Source organism: Meleagris gallopavo, chromosome 11 (genome assembly GCF_905368555.1).
Source record: "Meleagris gallopavo chromosome 11, MGAL_WU_HG_1.1, whole genome shotgun sequence".
Classification (NCBI taxonomy): Eukaryota; Metazoa; Chordata; class Aves; order Galliformes; family Phasianidae; genus Meleagris; species Meleagris gallopavo.
The window spans coordinates 5,285,723-5,310,586 of record NC_139414.1 but is presented as its reverse complement, the minus strand read 5'-3'; the positions used below and the strand labels follow the sequence as shown (position 1 = coordinate 5,310,586).

The window sequence follows — 24,864 nt, the reverse complement described above, 5'->3', positions numbered from 1 at the left end:
TTGCTTTTATTCAAAAGTAGCATACTAACTAGTGTAAACAACGGCTAAGCATTCAAATGAAACACCTGTATTACAAATTGCTTTGAATAGACTTCATATATGTATGTATCTAATGTTCGTTAAAAGCTCCTCTTAGCTCTTCCTATGTTGCTCTGGTAAGATTTGCTATTCCTCCTTGATTCTTCAAGTACAGCTTTGCATGCAATACTTATTTTCCTAATTACAAGAGATGGTTAACTGTCTTCCTGTCATTTAATATTGATTTCTCTGCACCTCAAGTCTTAGTTGGTTCACATGGCCAGCTTTGCTGTCACCTTTCAAATGATTTTCCTTGGTGCAATCCAACAGCAGTTGTCCTTCATTAGACCTTGCTCATTCTTAAGTCCAGATACTCTGAATTTTTTCCACTTCAGCTTATATCCTCCTTTCCCCTGTACAACACTGCCCACCATTCTTGATTGAGCTATGCTGATAAAGAAAAAACAGCAAAAATTTCCCTGATTTAAGACATGCCATATCTGAAATTAAGGCTATAGTACTTCTCTAAAAAGAAATGAAGAGCACCTATTCGGTTTTTGTCCCCCGATTGTGAAAGCTGCAAATCATTACTTAGCAAAGTGTCCTTAAAGGGCCAAAGACATTATTATTGGCATAGATGTAGAAATTCTTTTTGTAGAGCTTAAAATCTCTTAAATTAGTTTCTAGTTTAGGGCTTTTCCTCTTGAATTTCTACATTGGATTGAATCTACTGTTGTATGAATTCCTATCATTTTTCTGATCATTCATCAGCTAGTGGAAGTATGGACATTATTTTGGAGTTTCACTCCCTTGTTGCCTGGTCTTTTATGCCAAAATCATTCTCACGTTTTGTTTGTTCCATGTCCTTTTCAGATTGGTTGAGTAGAGGAATCATTTTCCCCTTTAGTGCAGCTTTGAGTGATGAAGTAGTTATGGTAATTAATTTTGACCAGACACATCAAACCCAAGCTAAATCATTCCTGTAGCCTTTTGAAGGAAAATTGTAGTAAAAGAGAAATATTCGATCATATTAAAACAATTGTAAGTATAATGTTCCTAATCTTCCAATAAAACTGAGCAAGTATAGAAATCCCTTATTTCTTTTTGTCTTTCTAGCTCTACCAGAACTAAAGCTCCTCTGTGGGGCTGATTTTCTGCAGACATTTCAGACACCCAATCTCTGGAAGAAAGAGCACATCCAAGAAATCTTAGAACAGTTTGGTTTGGTCTGTATAAGCCGTGCTGGCTCTGATCCTGCTCAGTATATCAATGAATCAGAACTTCTAACTAAATTTCAGCACAATATCTTTCTAGTGAAAGAATGGATTCAGAATGAAATCAGTTCAACACAGATACGCTATGCCTTGTCCAGAGGATTAAGTGTAAAATACCTCATACCAGATTCTGTCATAGCCTACATTGCTTACCATAATATCTACACAGAAGAAAGTGAACAGAAGAATGAAGGTGACTTGCTTCAGCCTCTGAAATTGCATAATACAGCGGTAAGCCCATAGTTTGTGAAATGGACAAACGTGGCCTTTTCTTCATGAGAAGCTCTTGAAAGATGTTTCTTCTTGATAAAGGGGAAATATATCAGCCCAGAACTTCCTGAGTTTTAATTTTTTTTTTTGCATGCTGTAGTGCTTCATAAAATCAGCACAGTCAGTTGAATACCGTAAAAGCAGAAATATGGTTTTAGCAATAAATAATAAACTTCAGTAACGTTTGAAGGTTGAACATTGTACTTTCCATATTTGGAATTCCTTAATCCTATGGACAGTTTAAGGATGAAGATGTCTTATTGTTCTGAAGCAGCAAATTGAAATGAACAGTAACTTCCCTATTTTTCTTAAAAATAAAAAAACTCCTAAATGTTGACTTCTTAGGACCCCAAATTTCTGTTTCTAAAGAGTGTAAGGTAAGCTACAAGTGCATTTATTTGGCAGATAAGAGAAGTTGAAATAAAGCAAGTGCTTTAAAAATTAATGCACCGTTCATATCAGTTTTAAGCCTCCTGATTTACAAATGAAAGACAGTCTCTGTACCACTACGTGAAGTGGATTTCTTTGTTTCTCTGATACGGAGTCTATAGCGTGTTATCTATTCCAGAGCCTTGTTGATCATGTATCCTAGAGGACTGTAGAACATTAACCCTCTTTTTAAGCAGTAAAAAAAAAAAAAAAAAAAAAAGTTACTGATGTTCTTGGTCACGTTGTGAGGTAAATCAAAATGTAGTTGTTTTCCACTGATGAATGTAATGCTTTCTTGCTGCATTTTGGATGTATAGCAATGCAAAATAAAAGGAAAATAAGAAAAAACTCTGAAAAACAACAAAAGCAAAACACCAAAACCTAAAAATGGCCATCTTCTCAAGTAATATTAAAATGCATCCACTTTTTCATAGATCAGATTTGTGTCACATAAAATATACACCTTGTCTTTTTCTACAGGTGACTTCACTTTTGAATGATATGGAAAGGTATTAAAGAAAAAACATTTTTTTGTTCTACAATAAATTACAAGTAATTCTTTTCAAAAATGTTATTTGGTCTAGGTACATCTCTTTGTAAAGAAAACCATTAATTCAGCATAATGTTTTAGTAAATAAGTAAAATGGAAAAAAGTACAGGTCTTGTGCCAAAATAGAGGACTACTTTGATAATAGTGGTATGGAGCTCAACCTGTACCATTTGAAAAGACGTGATAGAAAACATGAAATACCTAAGAGACTTTCTAAGTATTTAAATGCAAATGCTAGCCAGACAAATCCATTCTCTTGCAGGTAGGTTGCCTAATTTGATTCTATCTCACTCACTTTTTAACAGGATGCATTCAGCTATCCTGTGAGTTAACAGCAAGCTCTGGAAGGATTGTTCTACCTTTTTTTTGTTTGTTTGTTTTTACACTCAGGAAAGAGGAAGGAAAACAGGCAAAAACCTGACTGTAGGCCTCATGTAGCTTCTTATTTTACTACTTAAACAGGACTCTGTAAAACCATGATATACTAGAAGAGAAGACTCAACAGATAGGGAAAGCTAGGTACTCACTTCTCTGAAAGAGAGTAGCTGCTACTACTTCACACTGAATGAGTGCTAGCATTTGACATTTCCTATAGTGCCACTAAAATGCAAATTGTTTTCTAACCTAAGAGTACATATTTGGCTCAGAATTAATAAAATATAGTAAGTATGTTTGGAAAGTATCATACCTTTGCACTGCTGAAATTAGCCTATGGACTTCAAGGACTTCTGGTCTAATGTACTGGAACTACTTGGATATTAGGAACTCTGCTCATGTAGGATTTCTTTGTACTGGATAAAGATGTAAACATGGTAGCATACACAGCTTGGTTTAAGGCATCTTATTTGTGGAAGAGAAATTCTTTCAGTGTACTTCAGTTTATTCAAGTCAGGCTCCTGCACCAGTCTTGGACAAGCCCTCCTTTCTTCCATTGGTTCTACAAGGATATTAGCTTTCTAATCTCAGCATTTACAATGGCTATCTATGTTTGGTAAGCCTGTGTTTTGGAAGTGAATTTTAAAAGATGGCAAAGGAGGAAGTTTGTTGTCCTTAAATGCTCACCCCATCCATACTCTGGGATTGTGCAGAATTCAGTTAATGTAGCTCAGTAAGAGTAAGATACTCCATCTTTATAGTTGACAATTACTTTTCTAAATCATTAGATGTGAAAAAAGGTTGTAATGAAGTGATGTATGGAGGCTAAAGCACCCTAAAATAATACAGTGTAGTTAGTATTTTAGAATGCACAATAGTTGTATCTACCAACATGACAGTTGTTCAGCTCCCTGCAGAAGGGTATCTTATGTGGGAGTAACTGAACTGAATAGAAGTTGTGTGCTTCTAGTCTGAATTCCCAAGGTGTTTCCCCTTACAATAAAACTATCAGTACCCTTTCCCCAAAGTAGCTTCACAAGGAGAAAAGCTGAGGTATAAGATAGTCGTTGCATATTGATGTCAGATAAGATGTTAGGTTGTGTTTCTATCTCTTCTTTTCAACAAGAAAGAGGACTGCTTACTGCAAACTGAATAGAGATCTTCAGACTTTCAAACTTAAAAGGGGGTAAGAAGACAGCCTAATTTCTTCTGTACTTTTGTGTTTGTACACAAAGGTAAAGCAATAATGCTTTTTGAGTCTACTATAAAGCAAATGTTCCCTCGCTTCCTGCAGGTCATGTTAGTTAGGTACCTTTATACTGCCAAGACAGATTTCTGTTACGTGATAGGTACTTTCTGCTAAAATCCCAAACCTGTGGCATGTCAATATCTTTGTAGATAAGAATTTTGTTTCTAGTCTAGTGGAATTTGTTGCTTACGTATGTCTTACATTGTTTGACTCTTTAACTTTTGGAACCACTGGATGCAATATACAAGTAATTTGAGGTTTTTTGCTTCAAAATTGGTTATTGCTCTTATCCTTATGTAGTGGAAATGCTAAGTCAGAGCCTGAAACAATGTTTGAGCACCTGAAAGGAAAGGCAGGTGTATGCAATGTACCTGGATGACCAGAAGAGTGGAGCTAGGATCCACCCCTTTCCAGACCTCATTTAAGGGTTGGCAGTAGAAGTGAGGGCATTTCTTGCCAGAGATCCCTGCCTACCTGAGGCTTTCCAAAGGTGAGCAGCTCTTTTCCTTCATTTCTGCATTCGCAGCTGCTGCACGTGGGCTTGTTGTCATTTGCTGCAGCCAAAGACTTTGCCAGCCTGCTATAATCGCGGCACTTTCAACCCATTATAGCATTACACCTTAAAACAGCATGCTATTTTTTTTTAGCTTTAAGGGTTTCTTGTTTTCAATCACTTAGTAGTATTACTTAAAAAAAAAAAACAAAACAAAACTGTATTTAGGAAACAAATTATTGCTGTAAAGGCATATGAGAAGTTAATGTCTATGAAGTGCTTCTTTGCTCCAGTGTTGCTTAAATTAACTGAGAGTGCGCATTCTGTTGTGATGCAGTATTTATTCACATATGGAACTAACCACTGCTGCTTATGCCTAAATGCCCCTTTTTGAGTCCTCAGCTGCCCAGACACCTCAACAGGCAGAATTAAGGAGCTCATGGAATAGTTAATGCAGACACAAATTGCTGTATGAGAGGTCTGTAGGCCTTCTTTTCCATGAAGAAGGAGGCCATAAAATAAATGGATGTACTCAAGGAAGTAGGATATCCCTCAAAAAAGCACACAAGGTATACACTTGTATAGCCTTGGCTAATAACCTAAACTAAAGCCACTTATTTCTTAGTGGCATTAAAAAAGAAGAGTTGTTATGGTTAAAATGAATTTCCAGATAATCAGTAGCTTTACAGAAGTTGCAGGGAAGATGAATGTTTCATTCTGTTTAAATCAAGTCATCTTGCTGTCAGTACAAATCTCAGAGGTTCAGCCTTGTGGAAGGATTTAAAGGCAACACTTCAGCAATAATCGGATTAGAAGGACTTGCATAGCTATGTGGTCTAAAAACCAGATAAAAGAAACCAGAGTTCGGATTTGCCACAAAGAAAGGCAGTGAGCTGTAAGGTGCAGACCCTGAGGCTGATTTTGACAATTACCTGAAGTAGGGATGCCTGCAGATTTCAATGGTTACTGGAAAATGATCAGCAATGAAAATTTTGAGGAGTATCTCAAAGCACTGGGTAAGGTTCCCTTCATGTTTCTTTAAGTGATCAATAAATGCAGACTATCCTAATCTTCTCATGAATCTATTCTACTCGTATGGTCATAAAGCATTTTTTGTGAGAAACAATTTCTTCAGGAACTAAGAATTGCTCTGTGCAAAATTCATTTAAGTGGTCCACTTTTTAACATCAGAGTTTCCATTTGTAGTGACTAAACTACAGAGCTGAAAGAGGTAAGTGGCAGACTTCAAATTTAAAACCCAAACACAATTTGAGAGAGTGAAAATTTTGCATTCTACAGAGATGGTAATGTACTTGAGGCTGTTTTGTGTGTTTGCATGTGACAAAGTACATAATATGCTAGTATTCCTGCAGGAATTCTAGTGCCCTGATTAACTGTCAAATACAAGTAGCAAATCAAGACACGAATGTAGGTAACAGAACTAGGCTGTGGACTTCTTTTTTTTTTTTTTTTTTTTTTTTTTTTAACAAGCTGGCCTGAAATATCTGGACACTTATTTTCACCTAATTTCTCCCAAGAGCTACATGCCTCTTTTTGTGGTAGATGTTTCTGTCTTAAAGTAACTCCTTTTCTTTTTCAGATGTAAATGTTGCTGTAAGAAAAATAGCAAACTTGCTAAAACCTGACAAAGAAATCTTTCAGAATGGAGATCATATGATTATTAAAACGCTAAGCACTTTTAGAAACTACATCATGGAATTTGATGTAGGAAAGGAGTTTGAGGAGGATTTAGCTGGGGTGGATGATCGCAAATGCATGGTAAGAATTAGAACTGTAACAACTGACAAAATAAAAACAAAGCTATTAAGGCTTTGCATAGACTGTATCTATAAGCCTTTTCTTTTTTTGTGGCTATTCCTAAAATTATATTTATACTTCTCAGTTTGAGATGTGCACGGTTTTTAGCATGCCTTTAAGTTAATGGAATGTAATTATAATCAGAATCATGACAAAGTTCTAGCAATTAATGAATAGTAACTTCAATGTTCTTAGTTATTCTGGAATATTTGTTAGTCTGAAAGACGTCTGCATTCCGATTTTCAGAATCTCTTCACTGACATGCTTTACAGTAGAAGAAATCAACTCATTTCAGTTCGTATCCTTCCCCATCTGAAACAATGGTCAGGTGCTCAAAAGCTGTATTTCTGTGCTCATTCCTTCGTGGGTGTATGTGGTAGAACCGATGTGTTAATTAGCCTAACTGGAACAGATCTTCATAATCAATAAGCAGGAACTGAGGTCTCTGCATTATGAGCTGTTTGCTTGCCAAAGAGACTATATTTTCTAGCTTATGATTGATAAATACCAAATCAGGGAGAACTTGAGAATACCAAGTTCTTCAGATATATACAGCTGGATATTTTCTTTTGTCTTTGAGAGTATGATGCCTGTGATATCCCACAGTGAAGATGATAAGTAAAAGAAAATTATTTCAGCAGGGAATATAGAGAAGTAATATAAAATAAATTGATAAGTTTCCAGTCTTAGAAAGATGTATATGTATGCAGCATGTTATTCTGTAACACTAGACTAACTTGCTTTTGCTCTGTAAATGGCAGGAAAGGGAATGACCTGGAAGAATAGGGGAAAAAAGGGGCAGGTGAGCAGCAAGCAAGGTCTTCAACTAATCCTTCTATACTCCTTGTTACAGAGCGTAAGAGCGTGATGGAGTGCAGAAAAAAAAAACACTGTAGAATGGTGAAGTGTGTGTAAAGGGAAGTGGCCCAATATCATACGACTTCTGGAAGGCTCTTCATCGAGATAAAGAAGTCCAGGTCTACTGAGCAAATATGGACCAGAAGAAGGTCTTAGATTTTCTTGGCTAAAGCGCTTTCAAAGATAGCAGTGGTCAACTTATCTGGTCAAGGGCTAAAAATATCCAAAGTTCCCATTGTTTAATTCAGAGAACTACTGATATGCATGTGTACAGAACTATCTCCAGCTAAGCACTACCTATACTTAAAGACCATTAAACTCCCAACTAAAACATCCTTTACCTGCCAGAATGAAGTAATTTTGCTAGCATGTGCCTGCAATGAGTTCTCACAAACTGTATCAGACAACCAATGTGCTCTTAAAAAAAAAGAAAAAAAAAAAGAAAAAAAAAAAATTCAGAAGACATGAAAATGTGATCCCTGCCCAGTCCTGCTTCTGAAATGCTGAATAAGTATTACATGTAACTCTTGGTTCCCTGAAACATTTCACTACTTGTAATAGGCCAGTATTCTCTACTTGACTTTTCTAAATTGAGTAATAAGAAAGTATGTAAAATATTGAATCAGCAGGAAGAAATAAAACACTATTCCTGTCATTTACAGCAGTTACTAGATTTGGAACAGAATCTAGTTTACTTCTAATTGTTCTTTAAAAAATGTATCTATTGGTGGTTCGTTGCAAAATCACTCAGAATTGTAAACAGGATGTATCAGCATCGTCCTGCCTTGGGGGAAAAAAAAAAAAAAAAGTTGTAGTCACACTAATCCTGACAATTAGTTTCTTTGTTAAGTATGACTTAGACATGCAACTTCAGAAGAGCTTTCAGAAGTCTCTCGTATCTCTTTGTGGTCTCCCATGTCAGAAGATATCAACTGCAGCTCTTTAAGGTCAATCTAATCATTGCCTGTAATGTATCATACATAATAGTTCAATTCTCTGATAAAAGATATTTTTATGAAACCTCAGTTTTTCCAAAGAAAGACAAGTACAAGACTGTTTTTGAGATGCAGCTTCAGTCCAAATCTAACAACCAAAATGTCAGCAAAGATTTGCAGTTTTAAGCAAAGAAATAACTCCAGAGGGACAGACGCCTTGTGAAAGGAGGGTTATGGAGCTGAGCTGATAAATACTGGAACACTCCTTGAGTGGTAGTATGAGGAAAGCCACTGTAAGTGTGAAGGTTGAATGCAGTTTTTGATGTTTCCTTTCCTTATACATAGGAGCTATGAGGTATGGTTCAGTGGCTTGTAGAAGCAATGGCAATGGGAGAACGGTTGGACTAGATGATCTTGTCCTTTCCAACCTTGTGACATTATGATTCTTATGAATCTACATGCCATAAATGGCATAATCATTAATGTCCAGTCTGTCTAATGGGAGAGTTTGAGTCACTTACTGTTATTTACATTGTCAACTGAGCAGATTGCTGGGCTGGTTCTCTCCTCAGTAACAAGCAGCTCAACACAAAACAAGTACAAAGTAACATGGATACAACAAATTACATATTAAACATTACTCTGTAGAACAGATCTAACAGGAGGAATATAGCTCGAGTCATCTAACTAGGATTAACATCACTAAAAATAAAAGCACAGTGAAAGGTTCAATCTTCCTGTGTAAAAGTCACTACAATTTTGCTCACCTTTCAGTTGTAAAACACATCTTTGAATCTGTCAGAGTAATTACAATATTTCAAAATCAATAGTATGCAATGAGTAAAAGCTGACAAGCTTTGCTGAGTCTAAAATTAGAAGAAATGCAAAGGTATGATAATAACAAGTCTTATGACAGTATAGGCTGCCTTTCTTGATTTCACTTAGGGTTATTCTCCTTATCATAGCTGGTCACTTAGTTTCTGCTGGAAGCTTATCTGAGATAGTTCAGATGGATAATCCTTAGCAGTTGGGGTTTTTTTTCCATCTTTAACCATCACTTTCTTGTCTGCAGCACATTTTTGTATGTTTTCATTTTCTTAAAGGATGGTGATATCAATACTTCTATGTTTCTATTTATCTTGGAAAGTGAAGACTTGCTTTAGAACATAAAATTTCTGTTTCGTAAAACCAAGCATAAGGATAGCTACCCACTCAGGAGAGAGCACTAATGATAGGCAAAGTGCAACCAAAACAATTGTTGATATTCCTTGTATTCTAAGCAAGAAATCATTCCTGCCTAGTTTGTATTCAGGAAAAAATGTAATGAAGTTAAGGTACTCAAGGCATAATTTGATTTATACTGTTGCAAGGTTAGAAAAAAAGTGCTATTAAAATTACATGGCTCATTAAACTTTTTTAAATTGTTATTTCAGCAGGGTTCCTTTAATACTGCAAATGGAATTCACAGCTGTTAATCTAGTTTAGAGTAGGCATTGCAATGAATACTCTGCTGTTAGAAAAAGCAAACACTAGTGACACTTGGAATTTTGGTAGGGAGTCCGCACAGAATGAGAAGATGCAAAATGAATTGTTTCTTTTTAGTAAGATGCAAGGTCAGTGATGTGTCTTTACTTGATCCCTGTAATTCAACTCTTTCATTTCTATACCTCTAAAAATGTTGTCACTTTCTTTTTAAGAACTACTTCAATTTGTTGATTTAGGCTTGTAAGTATTTTCTCATTTACTATTTACAATATTGGAAAAAGCTTTGTTCTAGAATGATAATTGATGGGAGATGTCTTTGTATATATGTGTATATCCTAGTCTTCCATCAAATCTTCCGCTCCCTTTCTCTGCAGTAATATCAGTTATGCACATTAATTTAAATGTCTTAGAGTCAATTCTGATCCTTGCACAAAGTGAATTAGGTTTGTTGTTTTCTACTCTTTTTCTTCTGATACAGGATATTAGAAGTCATCTCATTTTGTTTTAAGATTCTTACAGTTTTATTTCAATAACAAAAAACCTAACCGTTCCTAAGAAATAAAACACCATGTGCTAACCAGAATGCTTATTCTACTCCAAAGCCTGGAATGTTTCTTCCTTTCCCTCTTTGCTCCTATGAGCAAGGATTCAAAATAAGCAATTTGAACACTTTAAGTTCTGACACTGACAGTAGTTTACCCTTTGATCTAAAACTTGTCATTGAAATTCTGTTTGCTAGGAATGGAGACACTGACAATCACTGAAGCAACGCTTCTAGAAGTGTCACAAGTGTCTTTTTTTTTTTTTTACTACAGTGAATTTCACTAAGCTTATCAGTCAGGTACAGAATGCCCACATTTTAACCAGCTTGTCTTTCAATGATCTGAGCAAGTTTGTAATGGCACAAAAACACATTTCAGAGTTCTATAGTTACAGATACCCATTATGATATGTCACATGTGCCAGCCCAAACATGCCAGCACAAACAGCTGAGAAATGTTCTGTTTTGTGCTACCAGCGTTTTCCTATTAGTTAACTCTGGGAGTTTCTGTTGCTGCTTGGCTTAAAGAAGGAATGATTAAATGGGAGGTTAGATTTATAGCGGCTTTTACAGGGTTGAACTGAAGTTGGTATGGGAGCGAAAGATTGATAAAGGCTTTAGCATCCTCTCTAGCTACAGGATAGCTAAACACGTATAGTCTCTCTCTAGAAACGATATATTGCAATAAAGTCCAAGAATCCCATCACTCATTTTTCTGTTGGAGAATGTTTAATAGATGTTTTCATATAGTAGAGACAAAATAAGCCCACATTTTGTTTGTTTGAGATCTGTCTCTTTTGAAGACGTTACCTTAAGTTACCTAATAAGTGAACCCTTATTTCACATGGATCTTTAAGGTATAATACTATAATAACCTCACTTCTTAATTTTCAATACTAACAGAATAATTTGTTAGATTTTGGAAAGAGTGACTAGAATTCATGGGATGATCATGAACAGAACAAACAAGAAGTTTATTTCTCTCAATAGATAAGTGATCCTGGCAATTAAGAAATGTTTCTGCAGTTTTTTCAGATTGTCAGGCTTCTCCTTTGTAGCAGTTTATCTTCATAATCCTAAGTTGCTTTTATGTAGACAATAAAAATTGAGTATCTTAATTTAATTAGAACTTAAGGTAGGAGGAGTAATGTAGGGATGTAGGCTATTCATATTTGTGTCAAATTTTAAGATCGGCTAGATTTCCAAACAGTTTGTTTGGAACCTACTGACCACTGTTCCACAGTGACCATGTGCCATTGATAGTGCCTTACGGAAACAGCAGTCTCTTTCCATTTAAGGTCTTAAATATAATAGTGACCTTATTGGCAGCTGCTTACATTTTCCAGCATATTGCTACTTTGTTCTCAAATACAATAAATCAGAGCCAGAATACAGTCAAGAATAAGGACAACTGAGAAAAAACAGTCATAGTACTGGGTTGCTAGATAGAGACCTTATCTTGATGTTCTTGGTGATACATCTCTATAATTGCATCTTTCAGGATTTTCACTCAGTCTGTAGTGTGATGGTTTGTACACTCAGAATCACAAGGGCTGGCGGGGACCTCTAGAGATCATCTAGTCCAACTCCACTGCTAAAGCAGGTTCAGTAGAGTAGGTTACATAGGAAAATGTCCAGGCAGGTTTTGAATTTCTCCAGAGAAGGAGACCACTACCACCTCTATGGGCAGCTTGTTCTGGTGTTCTGTAAGCCTCTGAGAAGGTGAAACTCCTATGTTTCAGTTTGTGCCTACTGCCCCTTGTCCTGTCACTGGGCATTGCTGAAAAGTGCATGGCCCCATCCACTTCACTTCCCCTCTCCGCCATATTTATAAGCCCTGATAAGATCTCCTCTGTCTTCTCCAGTCTTAACTGTCCCACATCTCTCAGCCTTAGTTCTCAGTTACCCAAATTGGTCTGAGCAGGAGCATTTGGAATTAAAACTGCACTCTACAAAGGTTCAATGAAGTCTGGACCACCACAACTAAAAATCTCATATGGCGCTTTCAACTGGTTTGCAAACAACTGTCTATGAAAAAAATGGGTTGAGTTTGAGGTAGAAGAGTGCAGCAGCTTTCTTACAACTGAAGAGCCTGGCTGCTGCAGATCATATTGGAGCCAGACACTCAAAGCCAGAATCCAGAACTATTACTCTGTCTTCCTATGTGGCAAACCCTCCTGGAACTTGTGCAATTCCAGCTTGCTGAAGGTGACTGGAATTTCCTAACTCCAAGTGTTTAGTTCAGGTCCTTTTTTTCTCAAAGCTATCAAAACTCAATAAAATCTTATTTATGGAAGTATTGCTTAACTGCTATGGACCCTTATAACTTCAAATCAATTCTGGCTGTTACAGTCTAAACCTACTGAAATTAGCTGCAATTTGTCATAGCACGTGTAGAGGAGCAAGGAAATTACTCAACTTGGTAAGATTTGCTTCAGAAGTCCATGAAAACAGCTACAGTAAACATGGACCTAAACAAAAAAATCCACTTCGAAAAAATAATTGTAAGAAGGTAGAAGATTGCTTTAAGCAGTATTAGAAATTAAGTGAATGTCTTTATCACAAATTTATTTTTTGACTCTAGAATATCTAAACTGTTATGGTAGATACCTTATTTAACTTGAGGCTCTTTGAAAAATTACCTATAGTTTTCATTCTTCAATTTGATTTTTCTACATGTTCCCAGTATTTCTGGATCAGACTTCTCTTAGAAAACTAATTTTGCCTAATTTTAGCTGTGGAATTGAAAGAACAACAGAAAAACATCTGTATTTTTTTGCTTGTGTGCTCTTTTCTCAGTATTTTATGTCAACAACCTACCAGCTATAGATTTGGTGAGATTGAAGGAGTTGCTGGAGAGGTGACAAATGCTTAATGTGGTTGTTGCCCACCTGTTAGCAATGTAGAGTATGCTTCCTATGCAAAAGATCACAGGTAGTGACTATGATGCTAACGAATGTGTTTCCACCATTGCATTACAGTGGCTGTGATATCAACATTAGTTTATTCTATCAATGCTTCAGTTGATGAATATTTTACCTGGCAACTGCTTATCAGATGTTTTTATATCACTTCCATAGTCCAGGTGAAAAAGCTTTATCTTGAGCATCTAATTAATATCTAATTGGATACATTGCAGTGCTTGACTGAAATTTCTAGAATATTTTATTTGGTGTTAGTTGGAAACATAGGACACATCTCAAAGTGGATTTTCCTGTATCTATCTGATCTAAACAATTGCTTTCCATGGTTTAATTTTTTCCTAAATCATAATTACAGTTGTAAAATGACTAGTGATTCCCATAAGCACAGAATTACTGAATTGAGACAGAGCATGGATTGTATCATACAGTCCTAGGGCACTGCGGTCATTTACTGCGCTGTAATATAGAGACAACACTGTGAAGGGAAGCAGAAGAAAAATGGAAACTGTACTGCTGTGTTTCTCCGAAAGATGGGAAATCAATAACATTTTTGATGAAAGATAGTAGCTGCAATTCATATTTGTAAATGTAGTACGTTAAAAATCTATGTAGCTTCAGCAAAAAATGTTCATTGGCTACTTAAGGAGAAAATTGTATTTCATTCACCCATAAAATACACTAGGTGTCTTCAGTTGCACAGCACACAACCCAAGCTAGCACATAAGGAACAGCCAACATGGGCATGAGAAACACTGTGCATTGCCAACATGAAATGTTTATGCAGTTTGACAGTGCAGATTTTTCTGATAAATCAGTTTGTTTGAATATTTCAGTAAATTACACAATTCAGTATATCTGGCTGTAGGTCAATGTGCCTTACTACTAGAAGCTGGAAGTATTATCTACTGTAACTTGACAAGATTTCACTGCTGTTACTGCCACTTGATCTAATACTAGATCAGATTGCCTGGGGTCTCATCCAGCTGGCCTTAAAAACCTCTAGGGACAAGGCACCCACAACCTCTCTGGGCAACCCATTCCAGCACCTCACCACTCTCTCAGTAAAGAACTTCCCCCTGACATCTGATCTAAATCTCTCTTTAATTTAAAACCATTCCACCTTGTTTTATCACTGTCTACCCATCTAAAAAGTTGAATTCCCTTATGTTTGTGAATTCCCTTTAAATAGTGGAAGGCTGCACTGAAATCTCCTCACAGACTTCTCCAGGCTGAACAGGCCCAGTTCCTTCAGCCTGTCTTCATAGGAGAGGTGCTTCATCCTTTGGATCATCTTTGTGGTCTTCTCTGGACCATCTCCTGAGGCTTCCCATCCTTCCTGTTTTGGGGGCCTTGGACTTGGATGCAGTACTTCAGCTGGGCCCTCACAAGGGCAGAACAGAGGAGAACAATCATCTCCCTTGCCCTGATGGCCACCCTTCTTATGGTGGAAGCTTGGATATCATTGGCCTTCTGGACTGCAAGTGCACACTGCTGCCTCATATTCACTTTTTCACCAGCCAGAGCACTTAAGTCCTTCTCAGCAGGGCTACTCTGAAGGTGTTACTCTCAAGGAGTAATTAGCTTGTATAAAGTATAGTTCTTTTTTGTAAAATAATCCATCTCTTCCTAGCAGGCAGAAATAGCATCAGACTTTGGGACCATTGGCAAAAGATACAATATTGGCCTCTTCTCTTTTTCTTAATTACAACTTGTAGTTGTATGTCAGAAACAAGGTATTTAAGCCAAAAGAGGTTCAATATTGTTGGTTAGAATTTTTGAGAAAAGTTAAACTGGAGCAAGACCATTAATCATGCTGTCCACTAATCACATTAATTAGCATCTGCTGATGTGTCCTATAGAATTACATATATTTCACTCAAAATATGTAAATCCTAGGTTTCAGTTTGATCTGGCAGTAAGCAATGATGTAAAGAATGTAAGCAAGAAATCCTTGATCAGTATTCGCCTTTAGTCGCTGACTGCATGGTGCTAGTGCTTTTATAGCTCATTGAGATGATATACTGATTAATGACACATTTCTAACAAGTTCTATCACATTGCCCATCTTTGGGTGATGCAAGGAAAGAGCTTAAGCTGCAATAATAAAGCTTAAAAAAAAAAAAAATCAGCATAATACAGAATTTGAAGGCATAAGAGAATCCAAGCACTGCCTGTTCATAGATTTAATTGCCTACATTATCTCCCTACCATTCTTCTTTTCTTCCTGGCATTTTTTTTTCTTTATGCTGCCATTATGCTGTTGTTAAGTTAACGTGGGAATTTAAAGGGACTCTCTGGAGAATGTCAAAAGTGGTAGGGAATACATAAATAGTTTATTTTCTCACTTAAAGTATGAACAGCATTAGCAGTTATGAACACAAAAGAAAACCTACATTTTTAGAGCTATAGTGTTTCTCCCAGTCAGTAGTCAGTGAAAAAATATTCCATATACACAAAGAAAGGAGAAAGAAGAGTATCTGTGCCAAAAGGAAAACTCTAAAATAATTGTTCTTATTTACAACAAAAGGACTAATATTTACCAATATTTCTGGGATGTTATTATGTTCTGGCTCAAATATTTGAAAATAAGGTTAATTTTGCTGTCTTTGTTGTTGGGAAAGGGTAGATTATTCGCAGCAACCAGTGCACTTACAACAGCCATAACAATTCCAACTTCAACTAATACTTTGCTGTCTCAGTAGAGATATTTGGAATTGAAGAACTTACTGTTCCTCTGATCTGACTTAAAAGAGAAATTTCTGTCTTATGTGTTATTTGGGTCTTATATCAGAATTTAGAATATGACCTAAAGAAAGAAAATATAAAAATGCTACCAATTAATCTTATTGTCATGAAGCAGTTGTTTCTGCCAATAAGGAAGGTAACATTATGTTCTTTTGCCATATAATATATTCTTTCCTTTATAATCTTCATAGCAAATACAAAAATCAGAAACTGTACAGTGTCCTCACATCCCATCAGTAGTTATATTTCTGAAAAGGAAGAAAAAGGATAATATCTGGGAATTCTGATAAAATGGCATGATTAATGGTCTGTGATATTTTACTCTCTATGGTTGTCACTAGATCACCAAAATCTAATCTTGATGAGAAAATCCAAACCAAACAACAACAAAGAGAAAAAAGTGTGTTTTCTGAATTGAGAATGTTTTTAAAACTCTTAGAGGCTGAAAAGGTTCTTTGTGTTGCCACAAACATTTCTCTAGTGTCCCCAAGTCTACTAAGATAGCGAAGTATCAAAACTATTAACTTCCACAGTAACTGACTTTGCATGTGAGTAGTTCTAATAATGTTGGATCTGATTTTATGATGGTATATTGCCTTGGAACTCACATGTAATGGTACAAAATTTAACTTTACAGCTAATCTAACAATTTATCTGTGATTAAGCTAGTGCTTAATGGATAAAAATAAGTACTGCTACTAAGAAAATCTGCATACAAAAATGACTTATTCCCCAGTACCTCCTGCATCTGTAGATCCCTGGCAGAAATAAAATTCACTTTCTGATATATTCATGGTTTAGAATCATCAGAAAGCCTTTGAGATATAAACTTAGTGTTATTTGTCATCTTCTACTTTCCAACTGGATATCCGTAGATTCAAAATAGATACATAAAACGATGTTAACAATGGCAACCACATTAGCTCTCTTAATTACAGCTTTGTCACAATGTGTTGTTCACCCCTGCATTAGCATTTTAAATATTGAAAGGAGATAGCATTTTTTAAATGTTATCTGCTACTAGGTTTAAATGCATCATTTTACATGACTGAACAGAAAAAATTGCCAATGCACTTTACAAATCAGAAAGATTTTTAGTGAGGACAAATAAGTCTGGTTTTTGTGGAGCTCTTGGAGTGGGTCCAGAGGAGGGCACTAAGATGATCAGAGGGTTGGAGCACCTCTCCTATGAGGAAAGGTTGAGGGAACTGGGCTTGTTTAGCTTGGAGAAGAGAAGGCGCTAGGGAGACTCTCATTGTGGCCTTCCAATATTTGAAAGGAGCATATAAACAGGAGGGGGAACAGCTGTTTACAAGGGTGGGTAGTGATAGGACAAGGGGGAATGGTTGTAAACTGAGATAGGAGAGGTTTAGGTTGGGTATTAGGAGGAAGTTTTTCACCCAGAGGGTGGTGAGGCACTGGAACAGGTTGCCCGACGAGGTTGTGGATGCCCCATCTCTGGAGGCATTCAAGGCCAGGCTGGATGGGCAGCCTGGTCTGGTGGTTGGCAACCCTGCACGTAGCAGGGGGTTGAAACTCAATGATTAATGTGGTCCTTTTCAACCCAGGCCATTCTGTCATTCTTAAGAAACCCCCTATGGTGCAAATAGACTATATTGGATCACTCATAATGCCTTGCCTATGATAATCTTTGCTGGCACTCTTTCTGGTGATTCATTTTTCCATGCCCGTTTAGTCTAAAGCTTCCCATGGGTGGGGAATGCTGGCTGATGTGGCTATCATGCTATCATGGTTATCATTTAAGAATTAATTGCTTGTGACATACACAAATTAAATAAATAGGTCTGAAAGTTCTTCAATGTTGAACTTATTTTAATTCATAGAATGAAAAACCTACGGCAGCTTCTTTTCTTAGAAACCACACAAGATGGATGCATAAAGTTTTCCTTTAATTAAATAGATCAGAATTTATCCACATCTGGCTGCTTATACAGGCAGTGGCTGGAACACTTACATGAGGTAGACAGTAAATCTGTAGCTAGTCCTCAGATTCATTTTATTCAAGCTGGTTTGAAAGCAGTGTGCTAATATCTGTGCTAAGCTATCCTAATGCAGCACAAACTGCCACTAATCTTTCCTTTCCCTCTGCAAAAATTCTATAGAATGTTCCTCTTTTTATCTTAGGGAGAAGTGAAAAGCATACTGTCAATAAAGACTAGCCACAGTAAGAAGTGGAAGGATGCACTCTCATATATTCAAGTAATTTCATTAAGTTCTGCTGAACTGTTCAAGGCAGTGCAGGTATTCATGAAAGTGCTGCATTACATCCTGCAACACCTTAACTGGTATTCTACTAGTCCTGGCTCAACTACTGCTCCAGCTAAACAAAACAGGATACTGGCAATGTTATCAATTTACTGATACTTCCACGCTACTCTGCTCAATGACGTAAGATAGATTAAGATATGGGGGGAAAAAAAAGCCCAGTATTTATAAGTCTTTCTTGTTTAACTAGAGCTGCCAGTAAGCGGGCTGAGCAGTCCTTGTGGTAGAAAAAGACCTGAATCTTAAAGCTCTTCTTATGAATACAGTACTAGGCTGTATATCCCTTCTGCTGTTGTATTTGTCAGCAGGGAAAAAGAAGTGCACTCTTACATAATGATTTTTATGTGATTTTTTTTCTTGCAGTTAAACAGCTTTGTCTCACCTTTGCAGGTTTTGACAGGCAGTTGGGAAGCAACTTGCTCTTTAAGCAAATTTCTTTTGTAATTATCCTAAGTACTACAATGCGCTACAATTATTCTGCTTATGAGATTCATTAGTCTATTATATAAGAGTAGTTTTTCTTTAAGTAAACTAATCAAAATAGTGATTTACTAGTGAAATACTACGGTAATGCTGAACATGCCCATTTTCTTAGACCACAGTTTCTTGGGATGGAGATAAGCTGCTTTGTGTGCAAAAAGGAGAAAAAGAAGATCGTGGTTGGACTCAGTGGATTGAAGGAGATGAAATGCACCTGGTAAGATCATATAATGGGTACTAAGTGCCATCCTTTTATTTACTGAAACAAGATTTGGTGCTGTGTTATCTTGGCATTCTTTGACATAATTAAGTACTGGTGCTGTATTTGACTTCTTGCTGTATTTTGCTTCTAAAGTAGTAATTTAATTTGGCACCATTATTCTTTCAAATCCCTTACAAAAATTGCCTCATTTCAAAGCAGTACTCTTTCTGATAACTGTCTGTTCAGACATACCAGTTTGAAATGTTTACACTGAGGAAACCATTTAACAGAATGATCCTTGTACGCTCTGTGAAATACACAATATGGGAGCTTGTAAAATTACACACTCAACAATAAGCCGTAAGGGGAAAATATACCATTCTTCTTTTAAAATAGTTACAGCCCAAACTGCATTATAGCCCAGAGAACTAAAACAGCAATTAGGCTTTTGAAATGTCATGTTCTCTCTGATCACCATTTCCATCTTCCCAAGTTAACAGGATCTGAAAGAAGATGCGTATTCTTTCTTTACATAGCTCTTCATAGCATATTCACTCTCTCATTACTTTGGATAAAATGCACTCTTCGTGCTGAGAAAATAAAATCCAACTTTAGTTTCATTCTTCTGCTTGGTCCTTTTAGCATTCAACACCCCAAATTAAAATTCTCTAAATATCCAAATCAGAAACTGTTATGGATGAAATATTTGCAGAAGTACCCTAAGCCTCTTATTACCAAGTAAGAAATAGTGGAAGTCCCAGAAACAAGTTTGGAGAAGGACTGTATGTAATAAACCTTGCCATCTGGACTACATACTTGATGTAATGCAGGTAGGGATGGAAGTAAATTTATAGTTGCAGTCATGGCCTCAACAGAAGTACAGGTGAAGCAATGAAAATGAGACTGCAGAATTTCCAGTGTATATATGTCACAGTTTCAAGTGCAACAGGAGAAGGGAGCCCCTTCCTCCTCCTTTCGAGGAAAAGGAAAGAAAATTGATCCAACTAAGATAGGAGAGATTACAGATTTACTACAAATGGTGAAAGAACGCAAGATAATAACAAGAAAGAGAGTTTCAATTAATAACTCAAATGGGAGAGAGAGGAAGGCTACCATCACTGCTGGAACCTGGAAGTGCCTCTTCCCTGTCACCTGGAATTGGGCATCACTTGGGGAACTGTGGAGGTTCCTGGGAATAGTAGTTTTCTTGGAGGTTGGAACTCATGTGAAAGTGCTGAAGAGCATAGGATCAGGAAGTACAGCTCCACAGTGCACTGTGCCTCTGCACCCAATATCCTGCTGCAAGATGTCGTGATATGGAATACTGATTAAACCAGGACAAAACATCCCCTCAATCTACATGTAAACACTACAGCAGTTCCACACTACCTCCCAGATTAAAAGCACTTAGTGCTGTGACCCCAAGCAGCAGCGTTTTCAGAATCTGTGCTTGCAAACAGGTTGCAATTAGCCACACTGTGTCTGGCCCTGAAGCTCAGCTTATTTCTTGGTGCATTTAACCCACATGAAGCGATGGCATTACTTGCTCTCGGATTTCTTTGGCCTCCATGTTGTGAATTTCAGGTTCTTGTCTCCTTGAAATCATTCTCTCTTCCCATTTACTACTCCCAACATCTTTTTATTTTTTTTTAAAGTCTAGACTTCTGCTGTCCTTACTCTGACTTATACACTAGCCATACAACCTGGCCACGAACCTGCAGGCCAGACCATTTTCTATGCTTAAACCTGTCAAGAGTCATACCTGAGAAGGCATAAATTCAGATTCTGGTGCAAGTGCCACTGTTGTCTACTGCCACCTTAGGTACCCTAACATCACCTGACTGATCTGATGCTTTTGCTTCAAAAGGCTGTGAAGAGAAGTTTCATACCTGCCAGCACATTCAGGTATCCATGCACTAACTGAACTTGTACAATCTACTGTGATCTGTCCATCACGCACCCAAAAGCCAGTACAAAGTTACTTCATGCAAAAGAAGTACCCAAATATTTTAGAAGCCCGTACCCAATATTTTATCACATTTTATATTTCATGAACTTCAAATTATGTCCTCTTTATTCCTCTGAATCCTCATTAATGTAACTCTCTCCATTACACATGCACAGAAATAGTTCCATTTAGTATCTTTTGATCAGCCAAGATTACTGGGCCCTGTGCTCCTGAAAGTACTTTGATACAATGGGCAGTTACCTCTAAGAAATTGATACTTCGATTGTTTTATGATGCTATTGAACTTTACACAATGAGCCAAGTGTTAATTTAATTCCTTCCATGGTTCTGTAGAAAGTAGTACCACATCCTTTAGTAGTTTATCACCTCCTATTTTTATCATTTCAATCTATGGTCTGTACTTTGTAGTTCTTTTTCCTCCTTGGATTCTGTTTTATGTGAGTGACTTATTTGACCATTCTCCATTTCCTTTTGAGTTTTATTGCCATTTTCTATTGTATTGATTGCTTCTGCTCTGCAGGTTTTTATCCCTGTCAGCAGATCTCTTTGGACTTACTGCACACTCTTTCTTTTTGCTTCACTATATATACAATGAACAAAAACAGTTCCAACTAAACTCACAGAACCAGTCTGCTTGTTTCATCAATTCATCATGAAACACCTTCTCTCATAACAGACTGGTAACACGTGAATAAGGTTATTGACCCAGTGTAAGTTCTTCTTAATAAGTCATTTTAAAGTTTGTAAAGAAATACAAGGAAATGGGCACAACTTCCCAGTTAACAATACCTCCTATTCCTCAAAATATTCTGACAACTTTATTTAAGTCTTATCTTGAAATAGGAAGTACAGTCCTTCTGCTATGTCATATATAATCTTTGTCTATACATTCCTTAAGAAGTTCCACCAATTTTCTTCTTCCAGGAAAACTAGTCAGCACCTCCACTAATTCCCACAAAGTCTGTGCAACTCAGGTATAACCTCAACAGTTTCAGTAATAGAGAAGATTAAACTGCATCTTCAGTGATGTTAGGTGAACAACAGTAGGTCTCATAAATCAGTGTACATTCTTATGAGCAGTTAGATATGACCCAATTATTAGCAAGCAAAGAATTTTTAAAACCTATTATGGGAGACAGAATACCAGCGGACAGCGTTAGGCATCTAACACAGTGAAGTTCAGTCAAAACTCACTCCTGTGCTGTGGTTTATAGACCTAGCTCAACTCTTCTGTATGCGATTACCTGCCCCATCCTACCCATGACCACTGGGTTGCTAGAATGGGCTTTTGGCTGATTTCTGGATTTGTAAGTTTGATCTACTGATCATCAACATACAGACTCAGAATTTGTTACTTAAATCCATCCCAAATACCTTGTCTATATGTCCAAAATATAGAATGCTCATGTCAAAGACCTAAGCAGTTGCATGCACAAATAAACAATAATGCCCCTGGAACACATTTGGTCTTCTAAGATCTGAGATACCAAAGTAACTTCTCTTACTCCACCTTTCTCCAGACAATAAGCCCAAACCAAGTGCTACTATTAGGATTAAAAATAGGCTAAAATATGTACAAGCTATACAATCTAATTTGATAAGAAATATATTGAAATTAAGCTGGACATACCCATGAATATATAATGCACATATAATATGTAAAAGATGTAATTTTAAAATTATTTTCTCTTCCTAGGAAATAAGAGTGTGCGGAGTCAAATGTAAGCAGGTCTTTAAGAAGGTACAGTGAGTCTACTGCTGACACAGAAGTGAAGAACAGTAGAATGTACAGACTTGCCACCAAATCTCCAAGCACTAGTAATGAACATCATCGGTAATGAGAGTTAATACAGAAATGAAGATTACATTAGAACTGTATAGCCAGAAATATTTTTAACAAATTATTTTAAAGAAATAATTGCAAATAAAACCCTATTAAAGTTACTAAACGCTATCAGTGGGTGTGCACCATAATTCTTGACTACACGAAAACTGAGACTGCTTGATAAAAAACAAGATACTAGAGTTAAAGGCCATGCGAGCACATATTTTACTTACAGTGAAAATTGCCTTTCTGTAGCTTTAACAAGGGGCCTTAATGTAATCTTGTTTTCAGGCTATGAATTGTTGTAGGGAAGTGAATGAGAACTGCAGTATGTGGCTGGCCAGAAATCCTCATCTCTCTGAAGCCAGCGAGAATTTTACCACCTGCTCCAATGGAGCAGTACTTCACTGAAAGTATTCCACCAAAATTAAAGATTTGATTTTTTTAAATTAAGTGAAGTTATGGATCAATAATCTGGAAAAACAGCAATTACAGAATTATGGCCAAGAGGCAATTCCTTTCTAAATGCTTTAGCCAATGACTGACTATTCACTTTCTTTCTTTTTCTGATGAAGCTAACAGTAAGGTTATTGCTAGTAACTATGTAATTGTACTCACAACGTACAAAAGAGATAGCTAACATTGCTTTGTACATTTCAGATTTTATTAGTACCCATCATTGTGCTCATGTTCTCATGTAGCATATAGAAAAGCACTGACCTACTACTTTATACTAAACATTCTTACAGGTTTAAGAAGTAAGATGTCCACGAATTTAGGAGGCCCCTCTTTGAAAGGGCACTTCTGAGTCTTATACTTTTTCTTCTCTTCCCCTGTTTTCAACTTAGTTTAGCAATAATCATTTAATGTGATCCTCAACTGTTTTATTCATGGTTTGTGTGATTATTCACCATCTGATCTACCCCTCCCATTACAGAAGAAAAACAGGAAAAGCACTAAGTCAGGATGTAGGATCAGAACATTAAATGATTAAGGAGTATAACTTGCACAAGAGCAAAGAAGATTCAGAAGGATTCTAAAACCATAAAGCAAATGTAAAGGATCGGTTAGAGAACTGAAAACCTTTATAGTAACTGATCTGTAGAGGAAATGGGATGCTCTCTTAACAGCAGGAGAATATTTTTTGAACAAGTTGATTATGTAGTATCTAATGGTGTAATAGATGATATTTTCATTTGGAAATTGTGTTTTTTTTCTGTTTGATTTGAACAAGTCAAAATACACACATTAATTTTAGTGGGTGCAAATATGAGTATAAAATAATTATTTCAGTATCTGAAGATTAAATAATTGATGTGAGAAAAAATCTAATCAGACCTATACAAAATATATGTAAGCCTACGAAAGGGCTGCAAAATTTTTATTTTATATATGTTAACTATTTTATATTTTTATTTTAGAAAACCAGGATTTCTTAATAGATAACAAAATGTTTTACACAGACAAAGGAATACAAATCAGATTGCATTATCTGAAGAGGTAGTTTTAATATTAAGTAATAATATGAAATGTGTGGTATTAATTGTGAAATACCTTTAATGTCATTAAAGAATCTTCGGATATATACTGTAGTGACACACCTGCAGTACACCAAACTTTGTGATTTCCACCTACTCTGACTGAGATTATACCACAGTGTTCTCCCAGTCTTTCCTAATCTGTGGCTCAAGCCAGAAGCTGCTATCTCAGTATTTAATAACCTTCACCATATTTTTCTTTCATAAAAATCTCAAGTCATTTTTTAGATCAATGCAAATATTTAGCACACAGTTGTTTAAGAAATCTCTCTGTTCGCTTGAACCTGTTGCCTTCTGTTATCATGTAATTATTCCTAATTCTTGTACTGCAAGAGATACGAAATCACCATTCCCTGTTTCTGCCATGACCCTTAGATTTCTGTACCCCTAGTATTATGGTGAGATGATTGTTCTAGCAGAATCATAATCACTACACTGATTCCAGAGTATAAATTTGAATGTTTTTATTCCTAGAAGTCTTTTTTAAAGCTTCAGAAGACCACAGTACTCCCATTTCAATTCAAGCCACTCAGAAACACTCAACTGAAACAGATGGACTAAGAGCATCTCTTCTAGTCTAATCCATCCATAGAAATCACA

General features: G+C 36.5%; 2 protein-coding genes across 7 annotated transcripts in view; both read left to right on the top strand.

Moving 5' to 3' along the window:
* Positions 1-6,178, top strand: part of NMNAT3 (nicotinamide nucleotide adenylyltransferase 3) — a 31,385-nt gene extending 25,207 nt beyond the window's left edge. For 4 of the 6 annotated variants that reach the window (XM_085232515.1, XM_085232520.1, XM_085232517.1 and 1 more), the window contains one exon: positions 1,135-2,560. In XM_085232515.1, the coding sequence (XP_085088641.1) occupies positions 1,135-1,535 (401 nt within the window). In that variant the 3' untranslated portion in view covers positions 1,536-2,560. Of the gene's footprint in view, positions 1-1,134; positions 2,561-4,465 lie in introns of those variants that run through there. The other 2 variants (XM_085232516.1, XM_085232521.1) reach the window with 2 other exon arrangements.
* On the top strand, positions 5,593-22,855 carry RBP1 (retinol binding protein 1). Its single transcript, XM_003208997.5, has 4 exons — positions 5,593-5,674; positions 6,259-6,437; positions 18,846-18,947; positions 22,598-22,855. Exons 1-4 carry the CDS (start codon positions 5,602-5,604, stop codon positions 22,649-22,651), a joined length of 408 nt encoding a protein of 135 aa, XP_003209045.1. The 5' UTR covers positions 5,593-5,601; the 3' UTR covers positions 22,652-22,855.
* Positions 22,856-24,864: the final 2,009 nt, after the last annotated feature.

Bases quoted from the DNA above. Each gene is read 5' to 3' on its own strand.
- RBP1 (XM_003208997.5), top strand. From the start codon at position 5,602: ATGCCTGCAGATTTCAATGGTTACTGGAAAATGATCAGCAATGAAAAT. The intron at 6,438-18,845 runs GTAAGAATTAGA...CCATTTTCTTAG, and splicing joins TGGATGATCGCAAATGCATG to ACCACAGTTTCTTGGGATGG. The intron at 18,948-22,597 runs GTAAGATCATAT...TTCTCTTCCTAG, and splicing joins AAGGAGATGAAATGCACCTG to GAAATAAGAGTGTGCGGAGT.